This window comes from Mytilinidion resinicola (genome assembly GCF_010093595.1).
Source record: "Mytilinidion resinicola strain CBS 304.34 unplaced genomic scaffold BDZ99scaffold_1, whole genome shotgun sequence".
Taxonomy (NCBI): Eukaryota; Fungi; Ascomycota; class Dothideomycetes; order Mytilinidiales; family Mytilinidiaceae; genus Mytilinidion; species Mytilinidion resinicola.
The window spans coordinates 2,585,066-2,612,727 of record NW_022985437.1 but is presented as its reverse complement, the minus strand read 5'-3'; the positions used below and the strand labels follow the sequence as shown (position 1 = coordinate 2,612,727).

General features: G+C 53.0%; 9 protein-coding genes across 9 annotated transcripts; 5 read left to right on the top strand and 4 right to left on the bottom strand.

Moving 5' to 3' along the window:
* The first annotated feature begins 127 nt into the window (after nucleotides 1-127).
* Nucleotides 128-2,659, top strand: BDZ99DRAFT_23218 (Piwi-domain-containing protein). Its single transcript, XM_033713520.1, has 6 exons — nucleotides 128-1,050; nucleotides 1,111-1,369; nucleotides 1,418-1,504; nucleotides 1,559-1,866; nucleotides 1,919-1,930; nucleotides 1,985-2,659. The coding sequence occupies exons 1-6, from the start codon at nucleotides 269-271 to the stop codon at nucleotides 2,247-2,249; spliced, it is 1,713 nt and encodes a 570-aa protein (XP_033584678.1). The 5' UTR covers nucleotides 128-268; the 3' UTR covers nucleotides 2,250-2,659.
* Nucleotides 2,660-3,083: 424 nt separating this feature from the next.
* Nucleotides 3,084-5,093, top strand: BDZ99DRAFT_457448 (uncharacterized protein). Its single transcript, XM_033718676.1, has 4 exons — nucleotides 3,084-3,331; nucleotides 3,448-3,462; nucleotides 3,893-4,488; nucleotides 4,549-5,093. Exons 1-4 carry the CDS (start codon nucleotides 3,166-3,168, stop codon nucleotides 4,777-4,779), a joined length of 1,008 nt encoding a protein of 335 aa, XP_033584677.1. The 5' UTR covers nucleotides 3,084-3,165; the 3' UTR covers nucleotides 4,780-5,093.
* On the bottom strand, nucleotides 5,046-7,503 carry BDZ99DRAFT_493476 (tyrosine-protein phosphatase CDC14; the record flags this gene model as incomplete). Its single annotated transcript, XM_033723236.1, has 4 exons — nucleotides 5,046-6,736; nucleotides 6,785-7,013; nucleotides 7,064-7,360; nucleotides 7,452-7,503. The coding sequence occupies 4 exons, from the start codon at nucleotides 7,501-7,503 to the stop codon at nucleotides 5,476-5,478; spliced, it is 1,839 nt and encodes a 612-aa protein (XP_033584676.1). The 3' UTR covers nucleotides 5,046-5,475.
* A 910-nt stretch (nucleotides 7,504-8,413) lies between these two features.
* On the top strand, nucleotides 8,414-10,464 carry BDZ99DRAFT_23116 (SET domain-containing protein). Its single transcript, XM_033713508.1, has 5 exons — nucleotides 8,414-8,886; nucleotides 9,007-9,104; nucleotides 9,156-9,572; nucleotides 9,618-10,164; nucleotides 10,313-10,464. Exons 1-5 carry the CDS (start codon nucleotides 8,596-8,598, stop codon nucleotides 10,394-10,396), a joined length of 1,437 nt encoding a protein of 478 aa, XP_033584675.1. The 5' UTR covers nucleotides 8,414-8,595; the 3' UTR covers nucleotides 10,397-10,464.
* A 1,514-nt stretch (nucleotides 10,465-11,978) lies between these two features.
* Nucleotides 11,979-14,849, top strand: BDZ99DRAFT_432017 (uncharacterized protein; the record flags this gene model as incomplete). The annotated part of the gene is made up of 6 exons (XM_033717312.1): nucleotides 11,979-12,268; nucleotides 12,332-12,465; nucleotides 12,515-12,834; nucleotides 12,882-13,162; nucleotides 13,211-13,568; nucleotides 13,620-14,849. 6 exons carry the CDS (start codon nucleotides 11,979-11,981, stop codon nucleotides 14,760-14,762), a joined length of 2,526 nt encoding a protein of 841 aa, XP_033584674.1. The 3' UTR covers nucleotides 14,763-14,849.
* Nucleotides 14,850-17,414: 2,565 nt separating this feature from the next.
* Nucleotides 17,415-18,517, bottom strand: BDZ99DRAFT_375320 (chromatin associated protein KTI12; the record flags this gene model as incomplete). The annotated part of the gene is made up of 3 exons (XM_033714971.1): nucleotides 17,415-17,699; nucleotides 17,767-18,033; nucleotides 18,083-18,517. The coding sequence occupies 3 exons, from the start codon at nucleotides 18,515-18,517 to the stop codon at nucleotides 17,415-17,417; spliced, it is 987 nt and encodes a 328-aa protein (XP_033584673.1).
* Nucleotides 18,518-20,075: 1,558 nt separating this feature from the next.
* On the top strand, nucleotides 20,076-20,267 carry BDZ99DRAFT_366883 (uncharacterized protein; the record flags this gene model as incomplete). The annotated part of the gene is made up of 1 exon (XM_033714756.1): nucleotides 20,076-20,267. A coding segment is annotated over one exon (192 nt), but the record flags the coding sequence as incomplete, so codon positions are not given.
* Nucleotides 20,268-23,322: 3,055 nt separating this feature from the next.
* Nucleotides 23,323-26,077, bottom strand: BDZ99DRAFT_513932 (uncharacterized protein; the record flags this gene model as incomplete). The annotated part of the gene is made up of 3 exons (XM_033724764.1): nucleotides 23,323-23,480; nucleotides 23,556-23,582; nucleotides 24,487-26,077. 3 exons carry the CDS (start codon nucleotides 26,075-26,077, stop codon nucleotides 23,323-23,325), a joined length of 1,776 nt encoding a protein of 591 aa, XP_033584671.1.
* Nucleotides 26,078-26,490: 413 nt separating this feature from the next.
* On the bottom strand, nucleotides 26,491-27,515 carry BDZ99DRAFT_375093 (uncharacterized protein; the record flags this gene model as incomplete). The annotated part of the gene is made up of 3 exons (XM_033714959.1): nucleotides 26,491-26,908; nucleotides 26,993-27,182; nucleotides 27,362-27,515. The coding sequence occupies 3 exons, from the start codon at nucleotides 27,513-27,515 to the stop codon at nucleotides 26,491-26,493; spliced, it is 762 nt and encodes a 253-aa protein (XP_033584670.1).
* Between the last annotated feature and the right edge of the window lie 147 nt (nucleotides 27,516-27,662).

Genomic DNA, 27,662 nt, shown 5'->3' with positions numbered 1-27,662 from the left:
AAGTGTTCCGCCAGCTAGGCGACACGGTGAAAGATCAGGAGTACTTCGTGCGAGGAAGTGACGGCCGGATGAGAAAAGGAGAGAAAGTCATGGCCTATTTCGAAGGTATGCGGGAGAAGCTTGATATTGCATTCGCTATCTGCAGCTCTGCTAACTAGGTTTGCCAGGTCTCGGAGTGGAAGTCGATCCGAGTGACTTGTGCGTGAATGTCGGACAAAATTTCCAGTGTGCGCACGACATCAAAGGGCAAAATAAGAGCAGCGATCAGATGAGACTAGAGAGCGAGAAAGGTGCGGTCTGGGTCCCTGCCAGTTGTCTCGAGATTTTACCAATGCAACCGGTCAAAATCCCGCTCAACTCGACACAGACCTCTGACATGATCTCGGCCGCTCTTCGGTCGCCCGGCGACAATGCGAGGCTGATTGTTGGTGAAGGTCTCAAGAGCCTCGGTATTAGCGGGGGCGACGGTAGGGCCAACTTTGTGAGCACGATCCTGATAACCCTGAGTAATGTTACCGTAACTGACCGTCTACAGGAGGGTATTGGTTTCAATATCAACACTTCATTGGTTGAGTTCATTGCTCGCATTCTTCCGTCACCAAGATTGTCCTATGATTCAAAAATCCAACCGACCATCAAGGATGCCTCTTGGCACCTAAAGCAAGCTCCTTTGGTCCGCGGAAAAGAGATCGCGGAGTGGCCTTTATTCCAAGGAAAAGTGATCGCGCCGTGGCTCGAGGTAATTTACTTGAGAAACTCCAATTTTTGCGAGCCGGAAAAACTGGGAAAAGCACTGCAACAACATCTGACCAACTATGGGATCAAGATCACCAATGCTTTCGACCCGGAACAGTGTGTTCACCAGATCAAATGGGCAGCCGATATAACACTCCGAACCGCCGTCGCTGATGGTTTCAATAAAGTCTTGCAGGACTCAATGGTTCTGGTCATCTTACCTAACGATTACAAAGAGCTCTACAGCACTGTGAAAAGAGAAGGCGATAGCCGTGGCATTCTCAATGTGTGTTGTTTGCAAGGTAAGTACGGGACCCGAGATTTGAAAGTGAGTTCAGTTAAGGATGAGAGGACTGGCTCTGAGATCAAGACATACCTTCCGTTACCTCCAATGGCACAGAAGCTCTCCAATCTGGCACTTAAGTTCAACCTCAAACACGGGAAGGACACCCATCGTATTGAGGGAGGTATACTGAGGAAGACTGAGGACACAATCGTCATGGGCGCCGATGTTGGGCATCCCCCTATCGGAGGAGCTGACGGGAGCCCATCCATTGCCGCAGTGGTAGGAAGCCTCAACCATCATATGATGAATTATCCAGGTTCAGTTCGTCTACAAGCTGGCGGTCAAGAAGTGAGTTGAAGATTGTAGTTACGAGACGTAGTTGCTTATTGTACTTAGATCATAGGAGACCTCAAGGGAATGGTCTCGGAACGCCTTCAGGCCTGGAATTCGGAAAACGGAAAATTTCCTACCAGGGTCCTTTTTGTAAGTCAATAAAGTCCAGCTTTGGCCCCTGGCATGGTCTAATCTTCACTATAGTACAGAGACGGGGTCTCGGACAGTCAGTTCAAGCAGGTTAAGGACATGGAGATAAACGCAATCAGAACGGCCTACAAGGAGGTGACAGGGAATCCGGCGTCGTCGCTGGAGCTCACTTTCGTGGTCGTAGGCAAACGACACCATACCCGGTTTTACGCAAAGGACCATATTGGCTCGTATAAAGACAACAAATCTGGAGCAGTCAATGGGAACTTGAGGCCAGGTCTCGTGGTTGACCAAGTCGTTACTCTTCCGGGCCAAGACAACTTTTTCCTTCAATCTCATGCAGCCGTGAAAGGCACTGCAAGGTCAGCGCACTACTATGTGCTAGAAAATGGGATGAAGTTGACCTCTCAGGAGATCCAAGAAACAGTAAGTCATGCTTGCACCTAGTTGTCAGTTCAAACGCGGCCCTGACCATTTAAGACCCACAAGTTATGCTACGCCTTCAGTCGCGCAACCAAAGGTGTTTCGTACTGCGCTCCCGCGTACCTTGCGGATCGCCTCTGCGAACGTGGGCGATGTTACCTGCGATCTTGGCAGCAGAATCCAAAGTTTGAGCTGCCCGTTTTCGAGGAGCAAATTAGGTGGTACAATGACACTAAAAGAAGTGGTGGAATACCCCAGGGCCGTACCCAAAAGACAAAAGACAACGCTAAAGATTTTCCGAAGCTTAACAAAGATGGGATGATCGCTTGGAAGGCTGAATGTGCTAAGATGCTGGCTAACTCTGAACACTGGAAGATTCCGGTTGCCGACACGGTCAAAAAGAACCCCTGGAATGAAAAGTTCGACAAAGTCATGTTTTGGATTTGAATGAGGAGGAAACGAGCTCAGGATAAGTTGCATCACCTATTCAACTAGGAGTGCTGTCGTGGAAGAAAGCTCGGGGTCTTGATATGGAAGAGGTGCTTGACTGGGAAAGATGTAAAGACTGAAGGAAGGCTTTTTGATTCTCAAGTGGTCGCTGATGGTTCAACACCTCCTGGTATGGTCCGAGCTTTGCGAAGATGGCTGATTGTTCTACGTTGGCGTTCTAATTCTGTAGGGTCTTGATTGGGTAGCAAAATATTTTCCGGAAGACTCTCCATACTCCCATGCATGTTCAAGTGGCAGAGTGGTGATCAGATGTATCTCGCGTTATTTGACGAATGATCACGTGCGAGCTGAGGCGACATGTCTTGGCTGACGTCAACGCTCTCCCAACGTCACTCTTCCAGCACCATTCCGAGGTTGAAGCCTCTCCAAGGCAGCACAGAGGGTCCCATGGGCCAAACGCCTAATTGCACCTAAATTAGGATACAGAAGCAACCAGAGCCTAAAGCCTGATCGATCTGGGGATGCAGCACAATTGGGTGAATGGCTGGCTAGCAGAGCTAACAGTCCGCGTGGAACCGCTAGGTGCCCCGCCTGTGACGCACTTGTCCTAGATGGCGGGCGCGGGTTCTGTTTCTGGTACGGCAACGTCATGGCCTCGAGAGCCTTACTTAACCAGACCCTTTGTCTTGGAGTTGAATAACAACCACATCACCACATACACCCCACTTCATACAAGCACCACCGTATACCCCAAACCCTTACAGACAATCTGTAACCTAACAATCAATATGGAAACCGTCAACAATGTCGCCAGTGCTGCGAGCAAGCTCATTTGGGGAGAGGGCGAGCAGGCCCAGGAGCGCACCACGACCAACGAGACTGGCGGTTTAGAACCCCTCTCGGGCGAGCAGGGCAAAGGCACTGTGAGCGAGCCTTTTGACAAGGGCAATTCGGGTAAGTTCGATCACTCAAATGTGACTGCCCGGCATTCCATCCACGGATATCGCTGCAGGGTGTATCACCTGAGAAGAAGACATTGAAAGGTCAATTAGCTGACTTATATGCTCCAGAGAATCCCATCTCCGGTTAGTACTATTCAACTTCTTTCAGTTATCAGCCCTTCTTGACTACACCGGAAATACCACCGACTCCCCGATTCGAAGGGACATGCCCAACGAGACACCCACAGAAGGCACAAACGACCTCTTGAGCAGAGGAAATCACAATAGAACATCTCCCCAAGGCTCTTCACTGCCTCTCCAGACAACACTCGTCAAATCGAAGCCAGCATCCCATTCTTCTGTCCAATCGAACGACATCGTCCCACCCTCACCATGTCGTTCTTCCACCAGACCGAACGCCGACTACGCAATAGCACCTCCCCCCTAGTCGTCCGCACCCGGCCGCAGCTCGACCTCCTCATCCACGACAACTACCACGAGTACACCGACTCTGACGGTTACTTTCATCTAAACATCTCCTTTCAACCCAGAACTAACAGTTTTTGCGCCTCAGGTGAACGCATATCCGCCGCATCCCCCTCTCCCGGCTTCGGTCAAACCTCCACTACGACTGGCGGGATCTCGCACCCAGAGAACGAGACCTCCAAGACCGGCGACGTGTCTGCCCCTTCCACATCCACCTCAACTAGCAATCCCGGCCCCAACCCTACCTCCGCGGCTGCCGGCGGTGTTCCACATCCCGAGCATGAGACCTCCAAGACCGGCGTCGTAGGCAGCATGGGCTCCGACCCCAAGGGCAGCGACGTGCGGCCCACCGAATCCGCGGCCCACACCGGTGCACCACCTGAGTCTGGTGCCGCTCCAACTCAGAAGCAGCAGGGCGCCGCAAACCCGACCGACGAGCCGGAGAAGGGCGAGTCGAAGTCAAAGTCGACGATGAACGTCGACGACATCGACGGCGAGGAGGCGCTGAAGAAGAAGGACCCGAACGACCACTCGGGCGAGCCGATGCATATGCATGGTGGCGACGGTGGTAGCGAGGAGAAGAAGAAGACGAAGCTTGAGGAGAGGCGGGAGAGCAAGGCAGGCCAGGAGGGCGGACAGGAGCTCGGCAAGGAGGAGCACGGGACCGGCGAGCAGTGGGTGAAGGCACGTTACCCCTTACCCTTACACCCGTCGATGTCGGATATGCACCTAACATGATATTAGAGCACTGGCCTCGCGGCCGAAGGCGGCGATTTCGATGCTACCAAGCCTGGCGCCGGTCGCGAAGCCGACCGCCTCTTGGAGCAGAAGGGCATCCACAAGAGCAAGCCCGACGAGACTGCGAAGGACGACACCTCGACCGCCTCCCCGACGCCCTCGGGCACCAAGGAGAAGGTCAGCCTGGCCGACAAGGTCAAGAACAAGCTGCACATCGGCCACAAGGATAAGCCGTAAATGGCTCTTCTTGTCCACCGAGTTACACACACATACCCATACCCTTGCGATTCCTATTCTGGCGTTGTGTTAGTATGATTACGAAACCCGGATGGCTAGCTGGCAGGCTGCGAATTTGACGGGGCAACCATGACAGCGGCGCTGGCCTGGCGCGGGTTTCTTTTCTCTTTCTCTTGAATTACCTTTGTATACTTAGTTTCTTACTTCGATAATGAAGTTATGATCCAATGATTACATCGCTCACGTGCAAAGGGAAGGCATGGATGAAGTATTACACTGTCTCGCGCTCTCATTTAATGTCATACACGTCATTGTATACGCCGTTCGCTTTGACAGAAAGAGACAGAAAATGAAATAAACCCCATGAAACAAAAACACAGTCAAGGAAAAGGAAAGGGAAAAGGAGAGAAAAGGTACAAGAAAGTTCAATGACCCGACCACAACAATAAGACGCCCGCCACCAACGTTTCCATAACACCGGTACCTAGCAAGACTGGCGAGGAGGCGGGAAGTGAGGAGCACACATACGCCCAACGCTGAGATCCCAAGTGCTTTGCCAGATGAAATACGCCATGTATGATCATTCCCGCCGACGAGCGAGAGGAGGGAGGAGGACAAGAGAGCTCAGAGCCGCCCCGAGTACGCCAGCAATGCCGTTTGCTTGAAGATGCATGCAATGATTCAAGAATCGGACTCTCATGACTTCGTGCGCGCGAGGGTAGCGTTGCCGACGCTGCCAACCCTCCCGCTGACCTTGCGAACACCGGTCTTGTGCTCTCCGCTTCGTCGTGACGGGCTGGATCGCTTGCCGACGCTGAGGTCGCCGCGGCCTGTGCTCTTTTCCCGCGCGGGCGTCTTGGGTCGGTTGACGCCTTGGTTCTCGATGTCGCTCTCGCCGCCGGGGACCCATGCCGTCGTAGTGATGGTTGAGGTGGTAGTGGTTGTGCAGCTCACGGCACGGCGCTTCTCCTTGGACATGGGCGATCGGGATGCTGTCCGCCGAGCCATCAGGCGCAATTGGTATTCCTCCTCGCTCTCAGACTCGCCTTGGGTGTACCGTTGTATGGTTGTGATCTCCGCATCGGGCTTCACGAAAGGCTCGTTCTCGTGAGCTCGATGAGAAGGATGCCTGCTGCTGACTCCCCCGTATAGCTTGCTTGTTTTCCGTGGTTGACCAGGTGTGGGAGCAGGGAGGTTCTCGTCTTGGATCATGGAGCTGCTTCCGCTGTTCTGGTCATTCGAGTGGATCTCGCCGAGAGCTGACCGCTTCTGGGAACCGTTGGGAGGTGTGAAGGTCTGTCCGTTGCTAGCGAGGCGTTGCTTGTGCAGAGTCCTCGTGGGTGTAGATGGCATCATTTCAGCCATCTTGGCCTTCATCGTGTCCTCGTAGTACCACTCCCGGAAGGTGCCTTGGTTGAGGTGTAGCCAATGTTGTTGCGGCCCAACAACCATACCCGGCCGCATGAAGCGCATGAACGCAATGATCTCGTTCGCCGTGAATCCGTGCCTGTATATCAGGTACGCGCCGATCAAGCACCCTGTGCGTCCGAGACCCGCCTTGCAATGAACTGCGATGCCTTGTTTCCGGACGGTGATCACCTCATGCGCCAGATTGATCCACTTCTTCACCAGTGAGAGAGGAGGGCAAGTACCATCATCGAATATCATGTCGAGATGTTGGATGTTGAGCGCTTCGAAGTATGAGGGCGAGTACAACTCAGAGTTGAGTCGCACGACCAGACCGATATTGCGCGCAGAGAAATGAGATAGCACATTCTTGAAAGGTGTGGGCAGATTCGATTTTTGTACGTCGGCGATATTCGTGGGGAGTGTGTCATACATCGGAGAAGATTGTGGTATCACGTGGGTAGGCTTGTGTTGTGGTGATGCGAAAGCGAGGAAACTCGGTGTCAACCAGTTGAAGTCTCCCATGTCAACGCGCTCGTACTTTTCATACCTGGGTCGCTGTCAGTGTCGCACACGATATGGTGGTGAGTGCACATACTCCTCTAAGCTGAACTCCTTCAGCCCACATAGGCCCTCCTCCTTGGCCTTCCACACTCCGTACACAACATCCTGGATGTTGATCACATAGTCGGCCTGACTGTACCCTGCATCTCTGAACGGCATGCATGGGGGATCCATTTGCGCAATCGGCGCGAGGGCTAGATGTGGTGGCCATGACTGTATCAGGACCATGTAGCATGCCAAGATGCAGGCCGCATTTGCGCGACCTTCAAAACATTAGGATCCGACCAAAACATATGTTGCTATGGGGACTTACTCCTTGAATCAGCATTGCTCCAGAAAACGACACCCCTATCCTCGTTCGCTGGATCTCCGAGCACTTCATGCAGCTGCACCGCGAATCTGTACAAATGTCCAATGTGGAGTGGGCCAAAGTCGGCGTGAAAGGCGTTGTATAAGAGATTTTTGTCGATTGAGAAGTAAACCGGAGGATTGTTTTTCGGGCCAGTAGCTGTGGGGCCTGCTTGTGCTCGCGATGATCGCTTGCTCGGGGATCGACTCTGCTTGGGGTAGGGAAACGGTGTGTTGGCATCTGGAGTATGGGTGTATGAGGCTAGGTACAGTCGGTCTAGCAGGTGACAATGTCAGCGTTAGGCAAGATTGGAAGGTGACAGTTTCGTGTCTCCAATGGTGCGCAAACATACCTTGAATGTACTCAATGACTTGCCCATAGCTGGTCGCAGATCCAGGAGGCATTGTTGTGATGGCGGTGTTTGGAGATGCGCCGTTTGCAGAGAGCAAGCACAACACTAGTAGCTCTCTCTCTCAATTCTTTGTACAGTGAGATATGTCTAAGCCTAAGACCAGGAGCGAGCAAACACTGAGGCGGCGAGAATGGCAAAGCGTCGAAGTGGTGAGCGGCGGCGGTGTGTTGTGGGGGTGAGTATGGTGTTGGCGGCTATTGTTGTGGTCGCAAGAGTCTCCAGAGCTTGTCCCGACATGCAATAAACAATAGCTGTAAAGATGTGGTGGGATCGAAGCGGAGTGGGAGAGAAGTAGAGAAGTTGTAGGTAGAGAGGGCCAGCACCTCTAGCATTGGCGATCTCCCATGTTGACAAACATTGGACTTTAGCGTGCTGGGACCTACGCAGCCCGCCAGCACGTGCGCCAAGGAACCGCCACAACAACATTCAGGGACCTCGTCGGTAGGAGCTAGGACAAGGCATGTTTCATCGCAAGTCCAATGGCTCACTTTGTTTGGTCTGGGAATGCGCTGGCCATGACTGCATGAACGACCCACCGCACACGCAGCACCACAACAGAGGAAAGGGTCTAGATTTTCGGATTCACCCATACCGGCGAAACAGCGCAAACAGTACAGAGTATTGGCAAGTATACAGAGTCCTATCTGGAAAGGCCCCGGTACGAATCTGCCGTCCCCAAGGGTACCGTGAAAAGTCTTGGAAATTCGGTCCGTAGTCATTATTCGTCTCCAAAGCTCTTCCTGCCATCAGTCTTCCGACAATACCTGGGGAACACTCAAAGATATACTCAATTCCATCCGGATAAGTCTCGTTTCTGTAGTAACCCTTACAAAAGACATCCGAGTTAGTCCCACGTCACAAATTTCAGTGATTACCCGGACCTCTGTAATCCACAACTGTTCCTGCATGATCTTTACGGTCCCCTATTCAGGGTCTCGTTAGGACTACGGTACTCATACAAACGCATTGAGACTGTGACTGTCTGTTGGACACGGCGGCTGTTCTTGGTTCGCACATTGGTACCGCCTGGTAGGGTATACCCAAGAGAGAATTCCTGCGTAAGCTCGACCATCAGTCGCCCGCGATGATTCGAAGAGGGCGACTACAAGGCTGGCTCAAACGCCCTATATCCGAGTTTCGGCCATGGGCAGAGTTCAATGGCGTCTCATTCGACGGTATCAAGATAGGGCCGCTACCTGGATTTGAGGGCCGCGGGTCAACCGTCATAGCGGAGCGAGACCTGGCTACAGGCAAAGAGCCACCTCTCGTGGTTGTGCCCACGGATCTAATTCTCTCCCTGGAAGGCGTAAATGTATCTGCAAAGGCTGACCAGCAACTGAAAGAGCTGCTTGACTCCTTGGGTCAGTTCGGAAGAGTGAGTCTGCTTTCATTCAAGAGACTCCCTACAATCTTCTGCACATTTGTTGCTACCAGAATCACACCCAATGATCACGAATATCGCTTTCTAAATACCAGGCCCTAACTTCATGTGCAGACTGCTAGAGGCGCTATATTGGTGTTCCTCCTCTTCCAGGCTTCAATATCATGCCCAGATATACCAGAAAGTGTGGGAGTGCCATGCCCACTGACAGAGTACGGCATTCAGTATCAGAGTACATCAAGATTCGCTAAGGTTTCTCACAGATATATCAAATTTCTTCCTGAGGAGCTTCTACCCACCTTTTGGACCGAAGACGAACACGAAATCCTTTTAGGAACCACGCTAAAACCGGCCATCAACGCGAAACTTAATAGTCTATTTCGGGAATTTGAAGAGGTCAGGACTGCTACAGCTAATATAGGATGGTGTAAAAAGTATTGGTGGGATGAAGATGACGGCTTCATTACTTTCGATGACTGGATGCAAGTGGATGCAATGTATCGATCCCGGGCCCTCGAATTTCCCGGCATAGGAGACTGTATGGTTCCTTGTGTAGATATGGCGAATCATTCGTCTGGCGATGCGACAGCCGCACTATACGAAAAGGACGAAAATGGAAACGGCGTGCTTATATTGCGCGACGGCAAGAGTATCAAGAAGGACGGGGAGATAACAATCACGTAAGGGACGGTACCTGTACGAAATGCACTAGCTGATAGGCTCAGATATGGCGACGACAAGGGAGCGTGTGAAATGATATTCTCCTATGGATTCATTGAAGACTCCATGGACTCTGCGAAGGTTATGTTCATTGATCTCACGATACCAGACGATGACCCTCTCCGGGCAGCGAAGCTAGCTGTCAGTACCGCCGCACCAGGGTTCCGATTGTTCGATAAAGGTGATCGTACGGACTGGGAAAGTGACTTCATATGGCTCGTCTGCATCAATGAAGAGGATGGTCTCGGTATCAACTTCTTGCGGACAATCGACGGCAAATTGGAGATGAAGTCTCTTTGGAAGGAGGAAGAGTTGGCTGGCACTGCAGATCTAAGAGGCCTTCTTCAAAACGAAGAGCTGTGGGATGTCTACCAATTGCGCGCGGTTGCCATTCTGCAAGGCCGCGTCGAAACCCAGATTAGGACGCTCTACGAGACGGGTGATCCTGAAAGAGGAGACCACATTAGAGACATGCCGTGGAAGCTAGCCGGGAGACTCCGTGAACTCGAACTAACACTGTTAGAGAGAGCCTACGGAGACCTCGAAGATCAGGTACGTCATCCATGATACCCAGCCCTACAGATACATGCGTTTGCCACCCCCAGACCAGCCAACGTGTGATATGCTCGCTTGCTCCCGACACCATCTTCCCCGCATCCTACGAACTCCATGGAAGCCACTGACGGCGTGAATGATGCAGAAGCTTGTGCTCGTTCAATCACAGGTCGTTAGGAAGTATCTCGGCCTGGATGATGACGAGGCCGTAGAAGAAGATTTTACCTAGGCAGGTTTGCTTCTGAGAGAAACGGCTTTCGGTAGAAAAGCAATAGCCACGGCTATTCAAGAATATCACAAGCATTTACTATGTCACCTCACCCAATATTGACACATCGCCCGAGCATTCTCATCGACCGAACAGTTACTTTCTTTTTTCGTTTCCGAGACTCACGGGAGTGTGAGTAGATAAATACGAAAGCGTTTGGTGATCCTCGTCAGTGTGATGATCACCGGAGATTGCCCCAGAGGATCCAGAGGGCGGCGCTCCTGAATCTACATGAGGAGTGCCCGCAGCGATCGAGGTGGAAACACAACATCTTGCACAACGTGGATCCCATCTCACAACTCCATCCTTGATTGCACATCTCCCACATGAGTAAGGGCTAGAATAGTCAGCCGGCTTCGCTGACCGCCCTTCCGAGCAGCTATTCCACACTATCCTACTATACATACACAGGCCTCCACTACGCGTTCATCCAGAGACTCTTATTTTTCTTTCTTTCAAAATGCCAGTGGCTTGACAAGAGTTGCTCCGACCGGCAGGCTGGTCGTGGGGCAGCCATCGGCCCAACTTAATTCAGGGATGGTGCCGTCTGGTGTGTTCACCTGCACGGCCATGGCCTCACCCGCCCAGGTCTGCGCAACCTTCTGGCAAGGCGCGCGGCGCAGTGTCTCGAACGAGGTGATTCGGCGCAGAACGTAAATCATCCTGGGGCAGTGGCCTAATGTAGCTTCGCGATAGAAGTCATATGGGCGCAGTGGGCATTGGCGCCCCTCCACGGGGCTGATCCTTGCCCCTCGCAGCTGTCATGGCTGGCCCATTGAATGCCTTCTGTCTCGATCAGAGCGGAACGGCAGATGTGATGGATGACGATGCTCCCGGCGACGCTGCGGAGAGGGACAAAGCCAGTGCTCCCGGCTCCGCGCCGTCTGTCAAAGCCATCATGTGCTTCCCCGCAACGACCATGGTCCGCGGCGCCTCGTGTTTCGGCGCTGGAACGCACTCAGGGCGCGGCCAGTGAGGATCGGGTGCCAGGCCCAAACGCGGAGAGGGTGCGGAGACGTGGACGAGGGTGCAGCAGTCTGGGGCAGGTCGCGACGGGCTCTGGCGACGAAAAAGGAACGGGAGGGCTCGTCCAGCGCGCCAGAAATGGGGGCGTGCTGATTCGCAGGCTGCAGAAGGCCCTTTTCCCCGCGAAGTGATCGTTTTCTGGGGTGCTGGGCAGCCCACGCCGCGCTGGGCAAGGCGTGCACAACGACGCCGCCGGCTCCTCCGCTGAATCCTCTCCCGCCACAGGCCAGTCGGTCCTCATATTCGCTGCACCAGCGCCGTTTCGCTGCTCGCCTGATCTGCTCCCTCTCGCATCCCGTCTCTCTCACCTCTCACCGCGCGTTTTTCTGGCCTCAACACCACGCTCTTACCCCCATTATCGTCGAATAACGCACGCGTCACCCCTCCGGAACCGCTGAATGGTGCTCTGCCGAATTACCGCACTTTCATCCGACGTCCTGCGGGACTAAATCACGCACCCACTGTTCTACTGTTCTGAGCGCCATATATACCGCACCACCCCCCGTCGACCGCCAACATGCCCGGCATTCTCCCCATGAAGGTCATCAAGGTCGGCAGCAGCGCCCAGGCCCGCATCGCCCAGGCCTGCGACCGCTGCCGCTCCAAGAAGATCCGCTGCGACGGCATCCGCCCGAGCTGCTCGCAGTGCGTCAATGTCGGCTTCGAGTGCAAGACGAGCGACAAGCTGAGCCGAAGGGCCTTCCCGAGAGGATATACCGAGTCGTTAGAGGAGAGAGTCAGAGCGCTCGAGGCCGAAGTCAGGGAGTTGAAAGATCTGTTGGACGAGAAAGATGAGAAGATCGACATGTTGAGCCGGATACATTCACATTCGCCGCAGCCGTTGCTGAGTCCGAGGAGGCCGTCGACGAGCCCGGAGATGGAAAGTCGGGAAGAGACGGTGGACAAGGAGGACGTGTTCAAGGTGCAGCAGAGCCCGCTGCTCTTGGATGACGAGAACTGTGATTCCTTCTTCGTTGGAACGTCAAGCGGGAGGACGCTCATCGGTATGGCTATCACGAACAGTTTTTCAAATCGCATTCTAACTCAGAGTAGACGCCTTCAAGCATAAGATGCAAGAATCCGGCCGTCTTTGCGCAGACATCAGCTCAGGCGCCTTTTTCGGCAACGGCTCGAAAGAATCAGCGAGCAATTCACGAACACGCATCGTCTCCTGGAACGCGCCGCCGCGTCTAGTGTCTGACCAGATGATCAACATCTTCTTCCAAGAGTGGGCGCCGCTGTTCCCGGTTCTTCATCGGCCGACGTTCCTCCACCTGTACGAGAAGTACGTCGCAAGCCCCGAAAGTATGACCGACAAAAAGTCAATCGCGCAACTCAACCTCGTCTTTGGAATCGCGGCACTGTCAAGTGATGTAAGTTAACAGTTGCTTATTGTGAAAGCTCTCGCTAATTCCCAAAGTCACATGAGGATAAAGACTTCGACTCGTTTGAGTCACAATGGCAGAGTGCGCTCGATTCATTCTTGATGGACAACTGCATGCAAACACTGCAATGTCTCATTCTTGCGCAAATCCATTCTCTCCTCCGATCGGACTTCGGGCGGCTCCTCAAGTATAAGGGGCTGGCTGTCAGCCTGGCTCAACGCTTAGGCCTTCACCAGTCCCAAAAACGGTTCGCGCTTGGTGCTCTGACTAGCGAGACCAGGAAGAAGGTGTTCTGGACCTTGTATACTATCGATTGGTATGACCGCATCTCCGAAGTCTTTGGATCCGTCGCTAACTTCTGAAGCTTTTCCGCTGCACATCTTGGACTACCCAAACTCCTTCGGGAAGAAGACGTCGAATGCGAGTACCCGGCTGATGCCGATGACGAATATGTTACGGAGAAGGGCTTTTTGCCAACTCTACCCGGCGAATTCACGAAACTCTCCAGTGCTCTCGCATTGTTCCGAGTCACTCGCGTGCTCGCCAAAACCCTCCAGGAACTCTACCCTGCGTCGGCGTCACATGAAATCTCTTTCCGCGCTCTAACGTCGCTCGCCGACGAACTCGAGGACTGGTTGAATAACCTCGCTCCTCATCTCAGATTACACTTCCAACAGGACAAGCCGAGTACCAATGTGACGAGTAGCCGATCGCCGATTCTGGTACGTGTCACATGCCAATGAAGTATGAGACCCGCAGCTAACATTTGATAGTCGCTTGCGTATCACCACATTCGCTCCCTAGTATATCGCCCAGCAGTCCTTGCCAACATTGGTGACCGAGGATCATCGGCCCTCGTTGCCGTTGCGGATTCCAGCAAGAGTATCGTCCAGATTGTTCAGCTGTTGGACGAGCGAAACCTCAGCTTCTCTTTCTGCCTCAATCGGAACGAGATCCTTGTTCAAGCCGGATTCGGTCTCCTGTTCCAGACCTTGAATCTGAACCAAGATGGCAAGCTCATGAAGGACTGTCAGAGGACAGTATGCTCTGTCATTGAGATGCTTGACCGCAACTCTGCAACCGGTGCAGCAGACTTCCGTCGCGTAGGCTGCTCCATGGTCGCTGTCCCCCGCGCAGAGAAAGCCCTCCCCATCACGCTATCCCGCCACAACTCCGAAGGCAGCATGCCCGCTCCTGCAGACACATTCAGGGCTACCCAGAAACACCTCAAAGCCATTGCCTCTCGCTTCACCCCGAAACACTCCCGCAACGGTTCCAATGAATCCCGCCGCGCCACTCTCGCCAGCATCACTCCCTCGATGACCCAGCACACCAACCAGTCTTCCTCTAGTATCTCCTCGATCCGCTCAGAACAAGGGCACGCCCGCTCCGAGCCCACAATGAGCCCCCTTACCCACCGCAGCTCCATCCCCACCAGCCACTCCAAGCGCCATCCCTCTGCCAGCCCTAGCAACAGCGCCCTACGTCAGAACCCGAACCTCGACTACCTCTCTTTCGCTCAGGACCCACTATCATCGTACCCGTTCACTGCCACAATTGGTGGTAAATCTGAAGTCTCGCCAACAGACTGGGAACGCCTCCTCTCGTCCCTCGACAACGGCCAGACGAATATCTATGACACCATCTACGGCGGCCCGCCCGTTGACGGGCTTCTCGACGTCCCACACCTTTCAGCCGGCGCTGAAGCGCATCTTGCGTGGGCGCCGGGTGTTTGGGGACTAGGCGATGTGGGCGCGCAACAGCCACCGCAGAGTGTGTTGAGTTTCAGCGATGAGAGCCTGACGAGCGGAGAGGATTTCGGGAATTGCGAGTTCGGAACGCAGGCCGGGGGGGAGCAGGTGTTTCACGGGATCATGATTCCGGAGACTGGATTGGATAGGAATTATGGGATCTAGGGAGTTCACAAAAAAAAATTGAGCAAGAGGAGGAGGCTCAGGCTGGGTTTAGAGGAGTACGAAGGTGTTATGCGACAATGATGGGTATACCACTGGAGTGGCGTGTGATATCTGAAACGTTTCAAATCTTTTCCTGGGATCTTGGGTGTTGAAAGGGTGTATTGGGAGAAAGTGTTGCTGTTGTATTGGATCTAACTACCTCTATCTTGAGAGTGTCCTGTGTTTCCATTGGCTTGCTTACCGTTAACAGCTGTTTTCAACCATCTTAATTCGTCTATTCATAATCTCCTGACTTAATATCTCCTGGGTTCCTGTTCCTCTGTCGCGGATATGGGGAATACCACTGTGTTGTCTTCCCTTTCTTCGTCTCCTTAGCCCCGGATTCACGGGGTACACCGCAGTCAGTCTCTACGACCACGTTTTCCCTTGACCCACCGTAGCGTTTCTTTCGTTAGTTGTCCGGACCGTCGACAACTTCTGTACCCCCCTCTGTACATCCCCCTGTACCTCCCGTCGGCGTTCGTAGGCGTTCCCCCTCTATCGCTATCCAGCAATAGTCCCCAAAATAGCTATTTCAGTACGAGTATCATCAATCAAAACCTTGCTTTTCCAACCATTCGCAAGCTACAATCCCTACCATTCATTGGTTCCCTGTGCCCTCCGACGTGAAACCTTAATCCAATCTCCACCTCCCCAATCTCGACCAACTGCCGTCTCTCACTCCCGCTCACCCATTCCCTCTAACGCCTCCAATGCACAATCGCCGCACATCGCTCGCCCAATCTCACCGCTCCCGCTCCCCCCTCAGCCTCATCCATCAACCCGACCACACCCTTTTCTAGCCCCGGGCCTACTTCGGTGCGCGCGGCGCTCCTAATTCCGCCACCATGAATCACGTTTGCTTTTTTCAGCAAACCGCGTCGGGGCATCGCAAGCGCTGCGACTGCCACAATCTCGCACGCTAGTCCCGGTAAGGGAAGAGACGTGCGTGTAACGTTGCGATAGTGAGATTTCCCACGTGGCATACGAGCGGAGGCATTCCGCTGACTCGGTGGGGTGGGGGGGGGGATCTGCCCATTCGCCCGGGGCCGGATGATAGGAGCACGTGAGGGGGATTAGTTGAAGCGTTGCGACTTTGGTGGCGATTATAGCGATTACGAATTGGGAAGAGGATGGGTGTGATGGGCTTCGGTGGTGGAGACGGGTGGTGGGGGCTGGCGGGAAGCGGAAGCTAGGAGGCGAGAGCGAGTGGTTTGGAGCTGGATGCGTGGCAGGGTGGATTATCGTTGGAAATGTCGCGTGAGGCTTTTTTCTCTTTTTTTAACATTAGGTGGAGAGAGTGAAGAGGACTCGATTTGGTAGAAAGAGTGAAGATGACTGATTTGGGAAGTCCTACCTGGCTGTCGCAAAAGCACGAATGCGATCTTTCGTGTGCATGCATGTCTTGGCTTTGGTGAGGTCAGCGGTGAGAAGTGTGTGATTGGTGGAAAGATTGGAGCGAGAATTGGAGAATATGCAGGCACGTTGTGCATTGGTATTCTGAGACTTTGTTGAGAAGGCCTGGGATGCATGGTCGGTGAGATCAGGTAAGCTCACGCGAGATAGCGAGACAGCGAGGGTTGGGATCTCCACGTGGATTAGAGTGGTGGAGTGGTAGGGCTCTGGGATGCCGTCGGGTCGGGGCTTGGGCACGGTCGTACGATCATGGCCTGGTTTCGAGGTGTCGAGACCTGGGTCTGGGGATTTGTGGTGGGGAGGTCGAGAACGTGGTGTGTGGGGATGAGGAGTCTCTGTATTGTGGAGAAGAGGGGAGATTAAGTTGTAGAAATGTGATCAAGATAATTGTAGATATACAATTTGTGCTGTGGATGATATATTCCGACTGTGCCGATGTTTTCCAAAGCTCATCGGCAAAGGGAAAACCTCACTTCTAGGTACCTATTTACTTTCCTATAAGCCCTATCTTAGCATCCCAAGTGCCGAACTTCACTGCCATCATCTCGTCCAGTAAGTCAACCATGCAGGGCAGTGTCCAGGCCTTTCTCCAAGTTGCTAGTTTTAGTGTTGTGTCACGCCATCTATGATGCGGCAACATCCGCCACCAACAACTTCTTCGTATCGCTGACATTTTCTGCCTAGGTTGAGCCCTGGAGTTGTAGACTGGGGATCCCTCCAAATATTGATCCTGTGTTTTCAAGAGGCAATTCTCTCCGACGCAGGGCTTGAGGAGCTCCACCCTTGCAGGCTTTGAGGGCGGGAAATTATCGTGATGCATGTCTTGGTAAAGACGCGTTTGATCCCACAGCGTCGTGTCCAGGGTCTGGGGATTCAAACCCGGGTCGTGCAGTGGGTTTGAACTCGTAACCCGAGGGAGCAGGTCCACCCAGTGCTACGGTACAGTACTGGGATAGAAATTTGCTTACACCTTTTTGACACCGCTCGTGGTGCTAATGGAAAGCTGAAGCAAGGAGCTGCAGGGTCGTTATGTGTGCATTCTTCACCAACGCCCCGAGGTAGCCCGGCAAGGCTTCAGGCCTATCAAGGGGATAGATCTGAATGTTCCTTCGATTACTAAATAATTCATCGAAGCGCTTCAAATGTACTTCGAACCGCGTCAAAACAGTGTCGACAAACTAATGTCCTAGTACCGCATTATTGCAAGAACTGATCATTCAGGTAGTCGACGAAGAGGTCCTTCACCCGCGCCTTGGAGAGCGAATGCTGCCGATTCATGGATATGAACTGCCGCCGAATGCGCTGAAGTTGCGGTAGTGTCGTAGTAGAAGCTGGGAGCTCGATCGACTTTCCGATGTCTGGGAGGGGAATGGTGCCGCCTTCTTCGCCTGGGTGATCCTTTTGCCAGGTTTGTATTTGGGAGAGAACGTCCGAGGTGGTTTTGTCAAGCTCGTAGAGGTAGTTTTGCTCTGTGGCAGGTTTCTATATGGTTTGTCGTCAGTGACTGATTCAACGAGGTAGGTGAAGGTTGATCTTTGGGACTACTGACCAGCACAGTAGCCAGGTTTTGTCTCACTACTTTCGTCTTGCCGTCACTTCCTACCATGGCTTCCCATATCTGGTCAAAAGGAGGAGTTTCATCTTCATCGAGGACTGTGAATAGCGGACTATCCCATCGGGTCATGCCATTAGGCTCCTCGTATCGGAATATCAGGTTCTCGAAGTCTTCCTCCACGTATCCGCCGTCAGTGTCTTTATCAGCCAGGAGCTTCTTATTTATCTCCCTGCACTTTTCAATGGGTGTCCCTATATGCACCTCTGGGATGTCAGATGGAGCTTCTGGTACCATGATAGACGACACGTACAACACAACTGGGCGTCTGGACAGCCTTCGCCTCGCAGAAGAGTTGGTAGCGGAAGCCCTTGATATAGTTCATGCCATCCGCTATGACGATGTCGTCCCGAGACAGCACGCGTTTAATGGCCGAGTACTCCTCGGCGCGCGCATCCTTCTCTGCCTTGGCAGTATGGTAGACATTGCGGGCCACGCCAAGGGTCTGGTCGTTGATGAGGTGGAGCTTGAGCCGGGCGACTCTAGGATCGGGAGCCTGTGCAATCTTCTGCTCAAAGAAGGCGCGTAGCTGCTGGGCACGCTGTGTCTTGCCCGACGACGGGTAGCCTGAAATGAGAATGAGCTGCGCGATATCGTCAGCCTCGGTCGCAAACGCCCCGCAGCCTAGATCCCCGGAGTGGCTGCTTCCGAAGGAGACGGAGTAACAAAGAAGCGTACTCACCGGCATGGCTGCGACGTTCAGCAGCAATTATCTTTGCGGCGGCGCTGTGTCTGAGCTTCGATACTTTTCCTCGGTATCGCGGACGGAACGCGACAGATTTGGCGGGGCAGCCACCCGAAGCAGGGGAGCTTGTTAAACTGCCCGCAGCTAGCATTCACCACTCTTTCACAACTCGGCAGGATAAAGTGCTTCCAGCCAGTTCGTAGTGGTTCAAAACGACTGACTGCCATGTCATTTGTGACAGGCTATTGAGCCACTGTAGACGGTGGCAGGCATTCGTATACGCCTAAGCTATCAAGCACATTAGAAAGACTGGATGTGTGTACAGTAAAACCTCGTTATAGTGATAGGGGTAGGGGGCTAGGGGTCGTATCACTGTATAGAAAATATCACTTTACATAGGGTCACGTGTAAGAGATGCGTAAGCCAGCCCGTCCCAAAACAGCCCAAAACGGCCCAAAAAGGAGGCGGCCGAGGGGCCACGGACCGCTCTCCCATACAAAACTAGCCTGGTTAGGATGATATTGTATGAGAGAAGGTTAGTGATACTATAGTAAGCAGAGAGCTAGTGATATTGCAGGCAAATTGGACCATCCGGCGACTTGTATCACCGTATAGAAAATATCACTGTACACCAGTATCATACTAACGAGGTTTTACTATAAAAGAGCTCCCGCGATCGCTTTCTTTGGTCATGTATGCCCAACGCTACTGGTGCACACTCCCAGTTTACAGCCCCCAACGTGCCGCCTCTGCGCTCTGGGAACGGGCTGCTGTTGTCCGGCGCGTGTCCGCGATCCGCTCGCTCCTGAGTCTCCTCCGACCCAGCACATCCCCAGAATCTCCAGCTTGTGAGCTGTTTGCGGAGGTTGCGTCCCTCGAGCTGCTGATCGCACCTCATGGCGCTCGGGTTGCAGTGCTGGGAAAGGCGCGCGCTCTCCGTCTTGCCGAGTCGGGACGGCGTGCGGCGGCGTGACGCAGCCTCGGATGAGCTCGCGCCTCTCATCAAAGACGCTCCGGCAAAGCTCCCGCCTGTGTTAGCCGTGCGACATAGACACAAGATATTTCCTTCTGGTCTCTCCATCTCTCTCCGTGTCATCTCTCTCGCTCCGTTCCCCTTCCAGATCCCGTTTCAACGCTGTCTGATCCGTCTCAACGTCTGCCCGCCAGCTCCCCCCCCACTATTCACCTTCACCTAAAATACTACCCCCACATACCACACCACCACAGCCTGACACCTGGACCCTGAAAGAAGATCTCTTCATCTCTGCCACATCTCGCAGCTTCAACCTCGCTCCCACGAACCAAGCCAGGCATACCTCACAACATGTCATCAACCGTCCCAAGTTTCTTCACTCGCCCAGCCTACCCGCACCTCCAGTCCCCCACCACACCATCTAGCTCGTCCAGCTCCGCTTTCCAGAGCTCCAGCTCGCTCTCCTCCCTTACAGCGCCTTCGTCGTCTTCTGCCCCGATGCCTTCACCATCAGCACAGCAAACACAACAGCCTTTCTTCGGCGCAATAAGACCGCAGCAACAGCAGCCCTCCCACAACCAGTCTCAGCAACAGCAACAGCCACAATACGCCGCCGAGCAAAGACAGTCAAGCTTCGACTACCGCCCCAACCGCGACGGCGCCGGTCGCACAAACGGCGAGACGAAGAATCTGCTTTCCGAGTACGCGCTTGTCGCGGAAGCGGCGAAACGCGCGCAGATGGCAGTGCTGATGCGGGATTTGGAGGGTGTTGAGTTGTGATCCGAGCTTCAATCCATCTCCTGCAACATCTAGCATGTGAAATAATGGAGGTTGATTGGGCTGGGTTGGGCTGGAATCTGTCAGGTTTGGATGAAGTGGTAATCGTCCCATCTGAACCCGGGATGGTGGTGTGCTAGGGCCCACCTGGATCTGTCTGGAGAAAAAGCGGACCGCAGATCGTGGATGGTAGCGGTCGTATTGGTGTGGAGGCCTCGTCAACTATTTCCTGCGGAGGCCCGTCCGCGGGCTAGGGAGTGGTACGCGAGGTGCATAACGTTCTGGACAACCACTCTCAGCCATTATTACCGAAATATCTTCCGGAACGGCTATCGGTCTTTCTGTTTATCCCCGCGTTTTGCCTTCTTGGACGTTGATGTTTCGTTGCGAGCCTCTCTTCCCGACCGTCCTAGCTCAGATTTCGAATTCGCTCTCTAGGCTTGTGTACACTTGCTAAGTACTGTTTGAGCTCCTCTGGTACATTATTAGAACCGAAACGGGACGGTGTTGAACAGCCGCTCTGCGTTCAATGGAGCCTGCCCGCCTTACATCCCTATCCTATCACCATCAACTAAACCTCAAATCTACTGTATATAAGTTTCACGACTCTCCTTGACGTTCTGCCTGACGGGACTCACAATTTTGGTCCCTTTGCTATTTCCTAACTTTGTATCAGATATCCCTACCCAGTTTTCCCTTTTCATTGCGAAGGAGTTTTCGGACCTAATGGTCTTTGGTTTCTTATGTAGCCGGTACCTGCTCTCGATTCCTTTCTATCTATCTCCGAGAATGAGGGCGATGAAAGAGGTCCAAATTGACGGACGGATAGATGATATGGTACACACAAGATATGGGATATATAGATTACGCAACGTGCGCAAGCAGATTAATATTCTATCAATACTCTATCAGTCATATCTCCAGCCGCCTTTTCGCCGCTGTTTGTTCTCATTCCCTCTTCGATGAACATGCAGGGTGGTTGATTCCTTAACACGTATAGCATAGCTCTGAAGGCAGAGTGGTCACATGCCCATGAACCTCATCACGTGTTACTCCGATCTCTCCTCTTTCCGAGAGTATTAAAGGTTCCGCCTCCTCGCCCTCTTCTTTGTCTTTGTCAGAGGTCGACTAGTTTCTGGGACATACGATGCAACACAAGCTCGACAGCAATACCATGGGATTCTGCTTGCGTCTGGGGTCGCTCATCAAATTCGCACTAATCCAGACAAATGGTTGGAGCTTGGTGGACTTGAGTTTGGGGGCTCAAGTGTTCAAAAGTTCCTACTACCCGTTCTATGTGGAAGTATGGTCAAACAAGCGTCGTTTTCGCCTCATGGGGAGGAAAGAATTGGGAAGGGATAGGGTCATCAGGCCTCAGGATGATGGTGGGTATTTCAGTCCATTACTACCTTCGTAAGGCTCCGCAGTAAACCCTCTTTCTAACATTCATCATTTTTCCAACTCTACACAAATGTTTCGCAGTACACTCCACTACCCAACAGCATCGACGACCCATCCCGAAGCACACCACCATCGCTTCCTTCCTACGGTCCGAACTCGCAAACACCATTGCGGATACGGAAGTTGTTTTTTTATTTCCCAACCGCAACAACGTTGTTCCCACACATTTGCTGCTCAAGAACCGGGACCCACACAGCCCGGGCCATTGAAAGACTTGTATGGCTGTGTTTGCTTTCCACCACAACACCAGCATAGAACTCATCCGATGCAGTCTTTTGCACAGGTAGAGCCATCGAGTGCCTCCGACCAGACGTTCTGATGCTCCAACTCTACTTCCTCCTCCATACCGAGAATCCAAGGCAGAGAAGAAGTTTTTATACCCCTACGGGAGCTAGATCACATTGGGCGCACGTGGTCTGGCCCGGATCCCATGATCGATCCCGGAGTCTTTGCTCTGGCCTTGTCTCCGCTTTGCGTCAGGTAAACGGTGGGAATGCACGTGATAGGCGTTTGAGAAGAGGTATAAAATCTTTCGCTCGAGGGGGCGGTTGACTTCTTCATGGTCTTGCATGGAGACGGTGATGGAGTGAAAGTTCCACGGTGAGGAATAATGGAGTGAGATCAACAAACCCCCTGGGGTGGCTATCGATGTGGTGGTTGTTGGTTAGGTGGGATCAACATTCCATGGATCATTTCACCATGGAGTCGGTGGAGGTGGTGGGACTTCGGGGTGGAGTTCAACAGAATATCAGGAAAGAGCTGATGGAGTTGGAGTTGGAGTGTCTCTGAGGGGATCAAATGATATGGGTCAGGAGGACAATGGAAGTGTTTGGAGCGGGTTCAGCTCACGGGCCATGGAGGCGGAATGGAGCTTGGTGTGGAATTGGTGTCTGGGGCTTTTGAGTTAGGTTCGATCGCCATCACTGTCGGATGTTGCTGCGCATTAGTCGTACCCCTTGTCAATTGCTTCTATTTCCGGTACTCTTCCTCTTCACGCGCGCCGTCGACACTACAAAGAAGATCCATATCATCAAAGCCTCCTACGATACTCCTTACCCCCGTCTACCGAGCTCATTGACCTCCATCACCACAACCGCTTTACTGACTCCCCAAGTCTCCCCTTTTTCCTATGCGTTTCCATTTCGGTGATTTTCACTCCACCCCACAGCGACTCTACCACATCGCAGGTGGCTCGGTGGCAGTTTGCAGCGCCATGCCTCTTCCACATGATTTGAAGTCCAGACCTTTTTGAACCCAAACCACCAACGCTCCGACTCCCATCGAGGTCTTTGCGTCTGGAGTTTCGAACTCCGTCCACCCACGACCCGACTCCCATGGTATTAGTGCCTTCGTAGTGCTGATCCAACCCAAAACTCGATCTCCATGAAAGAGAAGAGATGAAACGGAGCTGGAGGGGGGTTTTATAGTCGTTAAAGAGGGGGTTACTAAGCGCGCCCGTGAGATGGGGCAAGTCACGAGGACTCCCGTGTGTACTTGAGACACCTCTATTAGACGGTCGGTCACTTACGCGAGACGAAACTCGTGGGGGGAGAGATTCCTCTTCCCGAGAAACGTATTCTGGTAGCCCTCGGTCTCGTTATACTAGATCCTCACCGCCTCCTCCATAACCGGCTGGAGGCGGAGGATATCCAGCACCACCTGGGCCTCCGCCGCTACGGTCTATGCTGATGGGGTTGCTCTTCGACTCAAGGGCCATGACCTCGGGCCTCCTCTCTGGCGTTGGTACATCCCATCCTTATGCGGCGGCGTTAGCAATGACAAAATGAGAGCTTGCTCACTCAGCCATACCTCTCAACGCCATCCACTTACCTCGTCTTGAAGTCGCGCCCTCTTGAACTATCATCTTTCAGACCAGACACTCCCCGGTCCGTCTCGTGCAGACTCTCCATAAGCTCCTCTTTCTCGTCACGATACTCTACACATACATTCCGTGTTTCTACAGGCTCTGTGCGGGAGCACGCGACCGCCCTCGAGGCCCTCTGCTATCAGAGCACCAATCAGCCCAGGGAGACAATGTGGAACTAGCATATATTCTCAAGTATTAACTGTTAGAGTTGTCGAGATGCGTAGGGCGAGGAGAGAACGGGCGCAAGACTAAGGAGAAGGACGAAGCATTGAAGGAGGACGGAAAGTGGTAGGCAATGAGAGAGATAGGGGACGAATTACAGCGTCTGGTCGCCGGGGTGCCATCTACATTCCGAGACATCTCTGGAGCAAACCTGGCAGAGGTAACGGGGTGGCAGAGGAGTACAACTTCGCACCTGCTTTGTGGGTGATGGTTTGTGGTATTGTGAGTTAGATTCTTGATATACCTCTGTGGGACCCCGGACAAAGTCAAGCAGGCGGAAAAGTACTGTAACGTTCTGCCTGGTACGCACTCCATGATCCGCCACATCACCTCTAGATTATTACGAACCTTTGGGCCACCCCAAACAGCACCATGCAGCTAGAAATATAGCGTGATTTCACGTCCAACTTACGCTTGACAATTTTTAGCATCACCGCCGTATCTTGAATGCACCTCTGAAGCAATCCCAACAGCGTCAAGTAGCTATGCAAAACCTTGGAACGCTTCATTTGATATACGCCCTACGACCTTTCAGATTTATCACGCATCTACGAGTGATCCCTGACATCGTCACACACTAAGAGCATAAGGAAAAAAGCTCTGGCTGCGAATGACAGAATTGCATGTCTAACTTCAGTGATAGCTAACGCTTTCTGCGAACACCATACTTACCAGTCCATCGATTGAGGTAGAATTCCTCGTCAGGCGGTTTGTTGCGAAGGGCGACGACCAACGGGTCGTCAGCCGGCAAAAACCCTAGGACCTCCGACGGGGTAAACAATGGGTGACGCGGAGGTCCTTGGCTCCAGTCAGAATTTTGGATGAGTGGGGGTGGAGATTCTGCGGTCTGAGGGGTGGACGATGGTGCAAAGAGCGATGAACCAAGACTCGATGGCGGAGAAGCAAGATCTGACGAGGGTCGGCTTGAATTGGCTGGACCCCAGGCGGTCTGGGGTCGACTGATACCGCGCTGCAAATCATTGCTCTTCTTCATCCTCTCCGAAGCATTGCTCTTCAATCTCTCCAAAGCTTCGCTATCCAACGCCCCCAAAGCATTGCTCTTCGCCTCCTCCATCTCATCTATCAATTCCCTATGCCGCTTCTCTAGACTCGCAACATAATCATCGGACACTAGTGGGGAGTCCGGTGTAGCTGGACGAGTTGCAACCCGGCTTGATTTGAATCCCATCCGCCATTCGCTCAGCGCACACTCAATGCCCTCAAGAAAAGATTGGACTGCAATAGCACGGTCGCCCTTGAAATTGCTTTGACGCGCTTCGTTTTCAATCGCGTCAAGTCGTCGAACAGTCATCTGTACGGCAGACCGTGATGGAAATTTATCACTCGAAGGCAACTCGCTACTGCCAGAACGCGCATACTCCACGAGACGTGTTGATGCCATCTCTGCAGCATTCACGTCTGGAGGACGCCTCGATAAATGGGGCCTGGTGAATGTCTTGTCTGACGGAGGCTGGTTGCCACTCCTTTCCATAGCAGGAGCCTTCAAACCCTCCTTTGATGGAGGCTGATCGTCAGGTTGTTCCATAGCAAGATCGTCGGGCTGTTCCATAGCAGGATCATCAGCCTGTTCCGTAGTAGGATCATCAGCCTGTTCCATAGTAGGATAGTCGGGCTGTTCCGTAGTAGGACCGTCAGGCTGTTCCATAGCAGGAGCCTCTAACTCCGCCTTTGATCGAAACCGTTTGACTGCTCGCTCTTCAGGAGACGCGTTTGAAATCACGTTAGATAGAGGACGCTTCGAACCCTGGCTAACTCTTTTTATATACTCGCCGAGGGTCCACTGACGGCCACGAGGCTGTGTGGATTCCATCAGGTGGAGCGGTATAATGGAGGAATTGAGCGGTGCGCGGTCTAATGCTGCTCCGCCATCCTCGCCATCCGCTTCTGTTGCGAATTGAAGCGGATCCTGATAATCGCCAGGTATTGGAGTAGGCGGTCTTTTGCGCTCTTGCAGACCAAAAATGTCGCTCAGTGTAGGAGTAGGCTGTCTTTCGCCTTCTTGGGCATCTTCTTCGTCCGCTTCTGCTGCGAAATCCTGTGACAGGCTCGTGCCTTTCGGTATCCGATCTGTATCACGCAGACCGAGAGGATCGCTGGGTGTTGGAGTAGGCTGTCTTTCGCTTTCTTGGACATCCTCAATGAACTCTGGAGCCATATCACCCGCGTCATGCAAGACAACGTCCTGTGGTGGATCCGTCGAACTCGGTTCCAATTCAGAGGAACGAGTCTGCGGGCGGGCCATTTCGGAACGAGTGGGTTGTATTCAGTAGTGATCAACGAGTATACGATACGAATGGTAGTGATATGGTCTTCGATATGTGCCAATAAACGAACGGCGGTGCTGGAGATAGTGTAATTATGGGGACAGTCTGACGGCTGGCGCAGAAGGTAATTATGGGCCCATTTGAGAAAGGCCCCAGGACGTAGCTTTGGTAAGCGCATGAGAGGAGGTCATTACGACCGAACAAAAATCGCACCATGAACGGGCAGGACCATTGGGCTTTCTTGGCTGTTGGGGGCCGCTGCCTAGAGTGGCCCAACCGCTTTGCAGAATGTTCATAATCATGAGCTTACATCTCGTCCAGAGTTTCGAAAGTGTGTTGAGGCACTGTTGACGGTGGCAGAAGGGTGTACGTGCGAGGTAGGCGGTTTTCACTACCACCCCGCCATGATGCCCTTCAGCTTCTCGCTATCGTCCAAGACATCCTCCATGGCTTCATGTTCATGGTCCTCCGTCTCGTCTACTCCACGACTCTCTCCGAACCGTTCTTGAACCCGCCCAGCCACTCTAATGGCCAAGGTGCGGGTCTTCGCTAATTCAGTACCGAGCAGGGCATCTCGAGTGACCAGATTCGGTTGAATGCTCTCCTGTGGCTTACGATATGGCTCGAGCAAGGTGATCAGAGCGCGGTAAGTAGATAGCTTTTGCGAGAGCATCTGTCTTTGGGCGGATAGAGATTGCAATTGAGTGATGGCGGCCAAGTATCGTTCCTGATAAGTAGCTCCATCTCCGGTCGAAGACTCTTGGTCGGAGGAGGCCTCCTCCCAAGTTGGCGGAAGCTTCGCGATGTTACTAGATCTGTCAGTAACTATACTTGAGTAACACTGGAGGAATGAGAGGAAAGATTTAGGAGTATAAGGTTCAATAAATACATACTCGTCCAACGTGAGATCGTCTCCAACTCGTAGAAGGCCAGTGGTCTCAGAGTCGTCTGCATCGATCGCATCTCTGACTTCGATATCTGGAGCAGCAAGGTTCCAGTACAGCTGGTCAATTTGCTCCGCAACATAGCGGATCGATAGTGCACCGTAAGCCGTCTTTGTGTGGCGTCGCATGAGGCGATTAGCTGCAAATTTGGTAAGTATGTCGGGCTCATGCTTCATAAGTTACGCCAGATAATGGTAAAAGAGAACAGATAGTCCCAAATATGGACGCGACATCGTTGATGGTTTTTCAGAAACTGGCAAACGCAGGCAATGCGACTACGGCAAGATGAAACGATATCGGCGACGAAAATATACTCACTTTCAAGTGTGACATCTCGTATGATGCGCTCGGGTATAGACTCTGTGCCATCGCGCCATCGCTCAGATGGCCGGAGCTCTTGTGAGAGGATGCGCGTCTGCGCGCGAAGGAACGCAGATTTGAGCGCAACAACGGTGTGCTGGTTGTTCGACATGACAAACGGGAAGCGACTTCGTGGCGATGATGCAAGATATGGTGTTTGATTGTTACAGGATGAGGTGCCGAGGAAAGGTCGCGAAGAGAGTGGAGGTTGAAGTACGGCTGTTGAGCGGTCTTGGCACTCGCGTCGGCACGTGATCTA